The 12,830-nt window shown below is 44.3% G+C and overlaps 1 protein-coding gene across 1 annotated transcript in view; it reads right to left on the reverse strand.

Annotated features, from left to right (window-relative positions):
• The window catches only part of LOC141213612 (uncharacterized), an 88,837-nt gene that overhangs the window by 57,695 nt on the left and 18,312 nt on the right, over positions 1–12,830 (reverse strand). Inside the window, exons 2-3 of the mRNA XM_073665220.1 lie at positions 3,578–3,727; positions 13–192 (exon numbers count right to left, since the gene is read on the reverse strand). Of these exons, the coding sequence (XP_073521321.1) occupies positions 13–192; positions 3,578–3,655 (258 nt within the window). The 5' untranslated portion in view covers positions 3,656–3,727. The remainder of the gene's footprint in view (positions 1–12; positions 193–3,577; positions 3,728–12,830) is intronic.

Below are 12,830 nucleotides of genomic sequence, written 5' to 3' on the forward strand. Positions count from 1 at the left end.
CAGCAGTGTCACCTCTCCAGTCAGCAGCTCAATCATCTTGTAGGTGAGTTCTAGGATCTTCTGGTTATTGATGTCCTCATGCATCAGGGGATGAGGTGGAGGCCCTGTGATTGGGCTCAGGGGTCTTCCCCATCCCTCAGACACAGGGTCCTGACAGTGCTCACTAGAGGTCTTCTTCACTACTGTGTAATCCTGGTTATGGAGAGACAGGTAATAATTGTTAGTACCCCTCATTTAATGAAAGAAAAACCCACAATGGTCACAGAAATAACTTGAATCTGACAAAAGTAATAATAAATTAAAAATCTATGAAAATGAACAAATGAAAGTCAAACATTGCTTTTCTGCTTCCACAGAAATGTTTAAAAAATTAAACTCATGAAATCGGCCTGGACAGAAATGATGGTTCTTCTTAACTTAATATTTTGTTGAACAACCTTTTGAGGCAATCACTGCAATCAAAAGATTCCTGTAACTGTCAATGAGACTTCTACATCTCGACAGGTATTTTGGTCCACTCCTCATGAGCAAACTGCTCCAGCTATCTTGTGTTTGAAGGTTGCCTTTTCCAGACGCCATGTTTCAGCTCTTTCCAAAGATGCTCAATAGGATTAAGGTGAGGGCTCATAGAAGGCCACTTCAGAATAGTCCAATGCTTTCCTCTTAGCCATTCTTGGGTGTTTTTAGCTGTGTGTTTTGGGTCATTATCCTGTTGCAAGACCCATGACCTGCGACTGAGACGAAGCTTTCTAACACTGGGCAGCACATTTCTCTCTAGAATCCCTTGATATAGTCTTGAGATTTCATTGTACCATGCACAAATTCAAGACACCATGTGTCAGAAAAGCAGCCCCAGAACATAACAGAGCCTCTTCCATGTTTCACAGTAGGGAAATTGTTCTTTTCTTGATATGCTTCATTTTTCCATCTGTGAACATAGAGCTGATGTGCCTTGCCAAAAACTTCCATTTTCGTCTCATCTGTCCATAGGACATTCTCCCAGAGGCTTTGTGGCTTGTCAACATGTAGTTTGGCAAATTCCAGTCTGGCTTTTTTGTGATTTTTTTTCAACAATGGTGTTCTCCTTGGTCGTCTCCCATGATGTCCACTTTGGATCAAACAATGACGGATGGTGCGATCTGACACTGATGTTCCTTGAGCTTGAAGTTCACCTTTAATCTTTTTAGAAGTTATTCTGAGCTCTTTTGTTGCCATTCGTATTATCCGTCTCTGTGATTTGTCATCAATTTTCCTTCTGCGGCCACATCCAGGGAGATTGGCTACAGTCCCATGGATCTTAAATTTCTGAATAATATGTGCAACTGTAGTCACAGGAACATCAAGCTGCTTCGAGATGGTCTTATAGCCTTTGCCTTTAACATGCTTGTCTATAATTTTCTTTCTAATCTCCTGAGACAACTCTTTCCTTTGCTTCCTCTGGTCCATGTTGAGTGTGTAGTATCGACGTCTCTGTCCCCTGACAGGTAGAGATGCCGTCCCTCTTTCCGCCACGCTCCCCGCCCAGCATCCTCCGGCACTCCTGCGGCTGCCGGCGCACGCAGCTTCCCGGGCACTGTGCTTAGGGCACGCACGCTCCCTCCTTCTTAAAGGGGCCGAGTGCGCCCTCCTAAGGAGTCCCCGGCCAATGGCCAGAGGACCTCCCATATATAAGGCACTTTGCCCGAGCAAAGTTGTAGCATTGTGTACTTACCTCTGCTTCAGCCCTCAGGTTCCGCTGCCTGCCTGACTACCAGTCCAGTCCGCCAGCCTGACTACCAGTCCAGTCCGCCAGCCTGACTACTCTCCAGCCCAACAGTCTGTCTTTCGTTCAGTCCGCCAGTCAGTCTATGGGCTCTGCCCGCCTGCTTACCTGGAAGCACCTGCCCGTTACCTGCCGTGCCTACCAGCCAGCCTACCTGGAGGCTCCTTCTTGTTACCTGCCGTGCCTGCCAACCCACTTGCTTACCTGGTAGCACCTGCCGTGCCTACCAGCCAGCCTACCTGGAGGCTCCTGCTTGCTACCTGCCATGCCTACCTGGAGGTTCCTGCTTGTTACCTGCCGTGCCTACCTGGAGGTTCCTGCTTGTTACCTGCCGTGCCTACCTGGAGGCTCCTGCTTGTTACCTGCCGTGTCTGGCAGTCCGTCTACCTGGATCACCCGCCAGCCTGCCTGCTGTGCCCATCTACTATACTGGTCAGTCCCTGCCTTCTGACCCGTGGGAGTCACCTGGTCTCATACAAGTTCTGGCCCAGAGTAGCACCTGGTCCCTCTTCTCGGTCCTTCCCTGGTCACGGAGTCGATTGAGCCGCCGTACGAGCTTGGTCAGTCTGAGTTGATACCTAGTTACGCCTCTCTGTTCCCTCCTTGCACCGCAGCACAGAGGTTCCACCACCTGAATCCGTAACAGAGTTTGGTCCACACCATGTCACCAAACAGCACAGTGAGTATCTGTAGCCCTATATGCAGGCCCACTGACTGATTACAAGATTGTAGACATCTGTGATGCTAATTAGTGGACACAACTTGATTTAACATGTCCTTTTGTCACATTATTTTCAGGGGTGCCATCATTTCTGTCCAGGCCTATTTCATGAGTTTAATTTTTTTTTTTAATTCTGTGGAAGCAGGGTTGAAAAGCAATGACTGACTTTCATTTGTTCATTTTCATCGATTTTTAATTTATTATTAATTTTGTCAGATTCAAGTTATTTCTGTGACCATTGTGGGTATTTCTTTCATTAAACGAGGGGTACCAAAAATTTTGACCACATGTGTATATGGCCCCCTCCTTCCTGTAATATGTGGCCCTCATCCCCATCCTGATATGCATGGCACCCCAATTCACCATCCTGGTATGCATGGCACCCCAATTCCCCATCCTGGTATGCATGGTAGCCTTCATCCCCCATCCTGGTATGTATGGCCCCCGTCATCCCTCATCATAGTATGTATTGCACCCTTCAACCCTGTATGTATGGCCTCCCCTGATCCCTGTCACGCTGCATACAAAAAAAGAAACAATCATGCTCACCTCATCTCTCCTCCAGCGCTGTGTCCAACTCTGCTGCCGACAGGGTTCTCACTGTGTGAACCGCGCATGGCGTCCCTGCTATGCGCCCTCACACAGTGATCAGCTGTGCCGGAATAGTCACTGCTCCCCACGCTGGGACTGTGTGTGTGGGGAGCAGTCACCATTCATTCTCCCTAGTAGCACGCACACTGTAGACTATTAAAGTCCATGAATATTCATGAATTCAGGAATACTGGGCATGGGGATCAGTGAATATTCATTTTCTTTAGCTGGTACAGTGTAGGCTGCAGCATGCGGCTGATGCTTCATGTGCTCTGCTACTCTGCTGCTGTTGCTCCCCCCACATCCTCCACCACCTGCAGCCACAGTATTTATGTATATCGGACTATAAGACGCACCCACCACTTTCCTACAAAATTTTGGAGGAAAAAAGTGCATCTTATAGTCCGAAAAATACGGTACTCACTTATATAGCGCCATTAATTCCACAGTGCTTTACAGAAATTATAAGAATGATGTAATGTGATGTCATCAGAATCTCTCACCTCTCCAGTAAGCCGGAAGATGATTTCAAGGGCAAAGTGTAATATCCTCTCCGCCATCTTATTTCTATCCATATCCATATTTGATGGGTAAATCAGGAAAATTCTCTTATATAGAAGATCTTCACTGCGTGGATCTGATATTGTAAATACCTGAATGAGAAGATGATGAGCCGATGTAACATAAAAATCCTGTGTAATGATACAATTACTGGAGATAATAGGGGAAACAGGAGATTTATTATTTAAAGTATTTAATTTTCTTCTTTACAACTACAAATAAAACCTATATATTTTAGGTCACAGATAACAAGCAGTTTCTTCTTCAGAGTCTGCAGTTGAATACGTTTCTCATAGACTTATCTTCCATAATGTTAATTCTCAACTCATTTACCGACACTGGAATCGGCATTAGCAATACTGCAGGAGATATTCATTGCACTTGACATGAGAAATAATTACTTCATGATGAGGACGACATCTTCATCTTCTACTACGGCTGTAGAAACATAGTTAGCCAGAGTCCATCACTGACTACATCTCCACCGGCCGTCTATATAAATGTTTCCCATCTTCCCCAGACTGTAATCTTCTATCACGTTAGATCTCATGTCTGATTCACACACAGAAGTATGAGGCATTTATAAGAGTTTTTTGTTTGCACAAATACTGCAGACAGAAATTATTTGACACTAAAGTCTCCATGTACAGTGTTTTATGGGGTTTATTTCTGGCCTTAAGCTTTCCTATATTACAAGAAAAACACTAGAAAAAAAGCAGAAATTAAAATGTTTCAAAAGAAAAGTGGCACCAACAATTCTTTCAAAAAGAAAAAACATGCAAAAAGCATTAGACACATTTTATCATTTTTGAAAACATTAAACGTTTGTTTAACTCGTTTACCCCCCAAGGTGGTTTGCACGTTAATGACCAGGCCAATTTCTACAATTCTGACCACTGTCACTTTATGAGGTAATTACTCTGGAACGCTTCAACGGATCCCCCTGATTCTGAGATTGTTTTTTCGTGACATATTGTACTTCATGATTGTAGTAAAAATTTCTTTGATATCACTTGCGTTTATTTTATGCCCTTAAGTCAGAGAGATGTCACACAAAATAGTTAATAAATAACATTTCCCACATGTCTACTTTACATCAGCACAATTTTGGAACCAATTTTTTTTTTTATTAGGGAGCTATAAGAGTTAAAAGTTGACCAGCGATTTCTAATTTTTCCAACAAAATTTACAAAACCATTTTTTTAGGGACCACATCACATTTGAAGTCACTTTGAGGGGTCTTTATGACAGAAAATACCCAAAAGTGACACCATTCTAAAAACTGCACCCCCAAGGTGCTCAAAACCGCATTCAAAAACTTTATTAACCCTTCAGATGCTTCACAGGAATTTTTGGAATGTGGAAGAAAAAAATTAACATTTAATTAACATTTAACTTTTTTCTCAAAAATGTTACTTTAGACCCAATTTTTTTTATTTTCGCAGGGGTAACAGGAAAAAAATTTGTTGTGCAATTTCTCCTGAGTAAGCAGATACCCCATTTGTGAGGGAAAACCACTGTTTGGGCGCACGGCAGGGCTCGGAAGGGAAGGAGCGCCATTTGACTTTTCGATTGTAAAATTTGCTTGAATAATTAGCGGACGCCATGTTGCGTTTGGAGAGCCCCTGATGTGCTTAAACAGTGGAAACCCCCCACAAGTGACACCATTTTGGCAACTAGACCCCTCAGGGAACTTATCTAGATGTGTGGTGAGCACCTTGAACCCCCAGGTGCTTCACAGAAGTTTATAACATGGAGTCGTAAAAATAAAATTTTCACATTTTTCCTACAAAAATGTTTTTCAGCCCCAGTTTTGCATTTTCATAAGGGTACCAGGAGAAATTGCACCATGCAACTTGTTGTGAAGTTTCTCCTGAGTACGTCTATACCCCATATGTGGGGGAAAACCACTGCGTTGGGCATACGGCACAGTTCGGAAGGGAAGGAGCACCATTTGACTTTTTGAATGTAAAATTTGCTTAAATAATTAGCGGATGTGCCCCTGATGTGCCTAAACAGTGGAAACCCCCCAGAAGTGACACCATTTTGGAAACTAGACCCATCAGGGAACTTATCTAGATGTATCAAAAATGACGTTTTAGCCCCAATTTTTTTATTTTCACAAAGGTAAGAGGAGAAAATGGACCCCAAAAACCTTTGTGCAATTTCTCCTGAGTACACCAATACCCCATATGTGGGGAAAATACAGTGTTTGGGCGCACGGCAGAGTTCAGAAGGGAAGGAGCACTGTGTGACTTTTTAAACGCAAAATTGGCTGGAATCGAAAGCGGACGCCATGTCGCGGTTGGAGAACCCCTGATGTGCCTAAATAGTGGAACCCCCCCCCCCCCCACAAGTGATCCCATTTTGGAAACTACACACCTGAAGGATTTTATCAATGGGTAAAGTGAACATTTTGAACCCAGAGGTATGACACAGAATTTGATGACCTAATGTTATCATATTGAATAAGTTGTCATTAGTCTTGAGCGCAAGTGCTCACTACTTGAGTTTGCATCGGGTACTTAGTTATGCACCATGTATCGCGGGTGCTCGAGTGACATGCTCGACTCCCCGCCCACATGTTTCACGGTTATTAGCCACCCAAAAAAACATGTGAGGATCGCTCGTGCATGGCAGGCAATCCCCGCAAGGATTTTTTGGTTGCAAAGAATATGGGGCAGAGACTCAATCATGTCACTTGAGCACCCGCGATACTCAGTGCATATCCGAGCACCCGATGCAAACTCAAGTAGCGAGCACTTGCGTTCAACATTAGTCGCCATATCATAATCTTTTTTTTTTACTTTTGAAAAAAATCCCAACCCTAACCCTAGCCCAACTCTAACCCTAACCCCAACCCTAACGCCTAACCCTAACCCTAGCACAACCCTAACCCTAGAGTTTATTTTTCACACCGTTCCTCTTACAGTAAAAGTGATTAGACGACTTTATTCTTCAGGGCGGTGCGATTACAGCGATACCAGATTCATATCGGGTATTTATGATTGACAGCTGTCACACACTAAAAGACGCATTTTTTTGCAAAATCTAGTTTTTGCATCGCAATTTTTTGAGAGCTATAATTTTTCCATATTTTGGCCGACAGAGTCATGTGACGGCTTGTTTTTTTGCGGGATGAGTTGACGTTTTTATTGGTGCCATTTTCAAGCATGTGACATTTTTTGATCGCTTTCGATTTCGATTTTTGGGAGGCAGAATAAACAAAAAGCGAAAATTCAGGAATTGTTTTTTTTCCATTTTTTTATTCTGTTCCGCATGTGGTAACATTGATAACGTAGTTTTATTCTTCGGGTCAGTACGTTTACAGCGGTACCACATTTATTTTTCTATGTTTTGGCGCTTTTACACAATAAAAGCTATTTTATAGAAAAAAATTTTTTTTGCATCACTTTATTCCGAGAGCTATAACTTTTTTATTTTTCGGCTGATGGAGCTGTATGGCGGCTTTTTTTTTTGCGGGACAAGATGATGTTTTCAGTGGCACCGTTTTTATTTATATTCGTCTTTTTGATCGCATGTTATTCCATTTTTTCGTTGGCAGTATGATGATAAAGCATTGTTTTTTGCTTCTTTTTTTTTTTTTTTTACCATGTTCACTAAAGGGGTTAACTAGTGGGACAGTTTTATAGGTCAGGTGGTTCCAGATGCAGCGATACTAAATATGTGTACTTTTATTGTTTTTTTTATAATACTATTTATTGATGGGTACATTATATTTTTCCTTTTGGTGGATTATTTTTTTAAATTTTGTTTTATATTTTTACAATTTTTTTTCCGTTTTTTAACACTTTTTTTTACTTTTATTCTTTGTCCCACTATGAGATTTTCACTTTTTTTATTCTGATCGCCTGTATAGCATAGGTATGGAGCACCATCCCTGTGCTATACAGGCTGTCAGCGCTGCAAATGCAGAAGATACTTTGGTCATGCACTGCGCATGACCAAAGTATCTTCCTGCTGTCTGGTGACCCGGATGTTGTCATGATGACATCCGGTCATCATGGCAACATCCAGGAAGCCACGGCAGACTGCTTTGGACACCGGCAGGAGAGGTGAGTATCGCGATCACCTCCACAATGCTGCGATCGAATTCGATAGCAGCATTGTGGTGGTTAATGTGCGGGGAGCAGTAAGGGACCGCTTCTAACACATAGCACCGGCTGTCAATTGTGACAATCAGCTGACACCCGGCGGTGATCGTGCCCGCACAGCCTGTGTGCTTGCACGATAACTATGACGTACTAATACGTATGTGGCTCTTAAGTTCCAGGGCGCAGATACGTATTAGTACGTCTTGGGCTTTAAAGGGGTTAAAAAAAATTAACTATTTTGGGCATCAGAATATATCACAAAATTAGACTATCAAAAAGTTAATTTATTTCAGTTCTTCAATACAAAAAGTGAAACTCATATATTATATAGAGTCATTACAAACAGAGTGATCTATTTCAAGTGTTTATTTCTGTTAATGTTGATGATTATGGCTTCCAGCTAGTGTTGAGCGAGTATGTTCTGTCCGAGTATGCTCGGGCCGAGCTCCGAGTATTTACAGCTGCTCGGTGATATGCTTGAATCACTCCCGTGTGCATGATTTGCAACTGTTTGACAGCTTTATTACATGAGAGGAATGTGTAAGAAATAGACATTCCTCCCATGTAATAAAACTGTCAAACAGTCGCAAATCATGCACACGGGAGGGATTCAAGCATATCACCGAGCAGCTATAAATACTCGGAGCTCGGCCTGAGTGTACTCGGCGAAAGGGTTAACAGAACATACTCGCTCAACACTACTTACAGCCAATGAAAACACAACAGTCATTATCTCAGTAAATTAAAATAATTAACAAAAATCACCTGCAAAGGCTTCCTAAGCGTTTTAAAAGGTCCATTAGTCTGTTTTAGTAGGCTCCACAATCATGGGGAAAACTGCTGACTTGACAGATGTCCAGAAGGCTGTCATTGACACACTCCGCAAGGTCCCAGAGTTCAATTTTCATTTGGAAATCAAGGTCCCAGAGTCTGGAGGAAGAGTGGAGAGGCACACAATTCAAGCTGCTTGAGGTCTAGTGCAAATTTTCCACAATCAGTGATGGTTTGGGGAGCCATGTCATCTGCTGGTGTAGGTCCACTGTGTTTTATCAAGACCAAAGTCAGCGCAGCTGTCTACCAGGAAATTTTAGAGCACTTCATGCTTCCCTCTGCCGACAAGCTTTTGAGAGATGGAAATTTCATTCTCCAGCAGGGCTTGGCACCTGTCCACACTGCCAAAAGTACCAATACCTGGTTTAAAAACAACAGTATCACTGTGCTTGATTGGCCAGCAAACTTGCCTGACCATAACCCCATAGGGAATCCATGGGGTACTGTGTCAAGAGGAAGATGAGAGACACCAGACCCAACAATGCAGAAGAGTTGAAGGCTGCTATCAAAGCAACCTGGACTTCCATGATACCTCAGCAGTGCCACAGGCTGATCGCCTCCATGCCACGCCGCATTGATGCAGTAATTGATGCAAAAGGAGCCCAGACCAAGTATTGAGTGCATTTACTGAACAACCATTTCAGTAGTCCAACATTTTGGATTTTAAAAACATTTTTCAAGCTGTTGTTATAAAGTATTCTAATTTACTGAGATAATGACTTTTGTGTTTTCATTGGCTGTAAGCCATAATCATCAACATTAACAGAAATAAACACTTGAAATAGATCACTCTGACTGTAATGACTCTATGTAATATATCAGTTTCACTTTTTGTATTGAAGAACTGAAATAAATTAACTTTTTGATGATATTCTAATTTTGTGAGATTCACCAGTAGATGTACACCGCAGGGATAGTAGAGGTGCTGCTGCAACAAAACCCTGGCAGTTTAACCACTTGCTGCTGTCAAAAGCAAACATGCCATCTAAGAAGGTTTGACAGAATTCAGCCCAATGCACCTCCTCCCCCCAAGTACTCGATAGTATGAAGATGTCTAGTTACTACGATACTTAAATGCCTAATAATGGTGTCTGGGCCTGCAATGTACAGAAGTTTAATAGGCCGAGCCAGAGGCAACATCCAATAAGTTACCTTTTAACGCTCCCATAGATGAAAGTTGCATGAAAGCACTGATTTCGGGGATTTGGTTGACTATATAATGTATTTGGGGACCTCCGGACAGATGATGTCAGGGCAGAGAAGGATATGTAGTAAATGTATAGAGTATCTGCGCTGGTCCTGGTAGGCCAGGACCAGCGCAGATACTCTATACATTTACTATTTAAACCCTTGCAGTCTTTTTGGTTCACTGCCCGTATCAGCAGCAGGTCAGGGTTGTGAGTCCACCAGCGCCCCCTTAACAATACTTATTTCAGAGAAGGATATGGCATCCTGAATTTCAGAGGCTAATCCATTTGTTCTTCCCTAGAGGAGCCTGGAGGCGATTCTCTCATACAGACCACAGGAAAGCTGAAATATTTGTGTGTATGGGGGAGTCGGGAGAGATAGCCGTCTGCTAAATGACCGTTCAGCCAACACTTATCTCGTGTATGGGGCCGTTAGTATTACACTGACAGGCAGTGATAATACACGGCACTACAGTAGTACAGTGAATCACCGGAGCCATCAGAGGCTTGTATGTTGTATGATCGCACTATTCAGTAGTTTCAAAAAATTTAAAGAAAGGTTTAATGTGAAAAATAATATCACAGTTCTTGCAACAAGAAATATCCGTCTCTTTGGGGAAAACAGACTCACTGCACAATGTTAGGTAAATCATGTCCATAACAACTTTATTATGCTTTATTATCCTATACACAGTGGCATAGATAGAAATCACAGGTCCCACAGCAATAGCTGTAATTGGGCCCCTCAATGTGAAAAGGAAAATAATAAAGTATGTACATTATATATATATATATATATATATATATATATATATAGCAGAGTCATATCTCCCAACTCTCTGCAGGTTGCATGCTGCCATTATACTTGCAGGCCTAGACCAAATAGTATGGAGATTACTGCAACCTCCTGCTTTGTGGCCTCCCTCTAACACTCTTGCACCCCTCCAATCTATCCTAAACTCTGCTGCTCGACTAATCAACCTGTCCCCCCGCTATTCCCTGGCCTCTCCTCTCTGTCAATCCCTTCACTGGCTCCCTATTACCCAGAAACTCCAGTTCAAAACCCTAACCAATGACAAACCCAGGTAATAAAATAATTGATATAAACCTGTCTGACATTTACAAAGAAACCCAGGAAAATATTGACAATATCAAGGGAAAAGAAACTTCCTGGTTAGGTAGAATCATCTATAATATAACCGGGGATGAGTGTCTCTGTCTGAAGCCTTTATAGACTGCGCATGCAGACAGAAGCAGGCATCCAGCCATTACAGGTAAGAGGAGTGTGTATGGCACCGGAGATCGCAGTATGCGTAGAGACGGAACGCATACCGCGATCTCCGGCGCCATACTTACCTGACCAGGGGAGCGTTGCCGCAGCGCCTCTCTTCGCCGGAGACCGGGGCAGGAGTGAGGCGTCGGATCAGCGCATGTGCGTAGCGCTATCCGGCGCCATTTTACTGAAGACACATTTGCAGTGTGTCTTCAGCAAAATGGCGCCGGATAGCGCGGTGCTCCGGCGCTGCACTCCTCCCCCGGCCTCCAGCAGAACAGGACACAGCACAGGAGCACAGGGAAGAAAGGTGAGTATAAGGCTATGTGCCCACGTTGCGGAAATGAAGCAGAAAATTTCTGCTTCATTTTCGCATGTCCTCTCCCGGAAAAATGCATGTGGAATTCCGCAAGCGTTTATCGCGCTTTTTTCACGCGTTTTCGACATGCGGAATTGCCTTGCGTTTTTTATTGCATTATATAAGGCAATTCCGCATGCGGAAACGCAAAATTAATGAACATGCTGCGGATTTTTTAACGCAGCATGGGCATAGAACTTGCGGATTCTCATTGGGGACCATGGGATGCGGATTACCAAGCGTTTTACAAGCGTTTCCGCTGCGGAAAATCCGCAGCAAAAACGCTTGTAATCCGCAACGTGGGCATGCAGCCTAAGTGTTTATTTTTTTGCATGTGTGTACAACATGAAAGGGATGAGGGGGCCACACATACCAGGATTGGGGGGTGAGGGGACCATGCATACCAGGATTGGGGGGTGAGGGGACCATGCATACCAGGATTGGGGGGTAAGGGGTACCATGCATACCAGGATTGGGGGGTAAGGGGTACCACGCATACCAGGATTGGGGGGTGAGGAGTACCACGCATACCAGGATTGGTTGTTAAGGGGTACCACGCATACCAGGATTGGGTGGTGAGGGATACCACACATACCAGGATTGGGGGGTGAGGGGGACCATGCATACCAGGATTGGGGGGTGAGGGGACCATGCATACCAGGATTGTGGGGTGAGGGGACCATGCATACCAGTATTGGTGGGGTGAGGGGTGCCATACATACCAGGATTGGTGGGGTGACGGGTGCCATACATACCAGAATAGGGATGAGGGGTACCATACATACCAGAATAGGGATGAGGGGTACCATACATACCAGGATAGGAATGCGGGGCACCATGCATACCAGGATGAGGGATACCATGCATACCCGGATAAGGATGAGGGGTGCCATGCATACCGAGATTGGGGATGAGGGGTTCCATGCATACCAGGATTGGAGGTGAGGGGTGCCATGCATATCGGGATTGGGAGTGAGGGGTGCCATGCATACTGGAATTGGGGGTGAGGGGTGCCATGCATACCAGGATTGGGGGTGAGGGGTGCCACGCATACCAGGATTGGGGGTGAGGGGTGCCACACATACCGGGATAGGAGTGAGGAGTACCCCGCATACCAGGATAGGGGTGAGGAGTACTACGCATACCAGGATTGGGGATGAGGGGTGCCACGCATACCAGGATTGGGGATGAGGGGTGCCACGCATACCATGATTGGGGGTGAGCGGTGCCACGCATTCCAGGATTTGGGATGAGGGGTGCCACGCATACCAGGATTGGGGGTGAGGGGTGCCATGCATACCAGGATTGGGGGTGAGGGTGACATGCATACCAGGATAGGATGGTGGAGACAGGATGGGGGCAGCGGAAATACCAGGAGGGGGGCAGCACATACTAGCATGGGAGACCATGTACCAAAAAAATGCCCCCACC

This window comes from Phyllobates terribilis, unplaced genomic scaffold (genome assembly GCF_046119375.1).
Source record: "Phyllobates terribilis strain yellow unplaced genomic scaffold, ASM4611937v1 Scaffold_200__1_contigs__length_3551848, whole genome shotgun sequence".
Classification (NCBI taxonomy): domain Eukaryota; kingdom Metazoa; phylum Chordata; class Amphibia; order Anura; family Dendrobatidae; genus Phyllobates; species Phyllobates terribilis.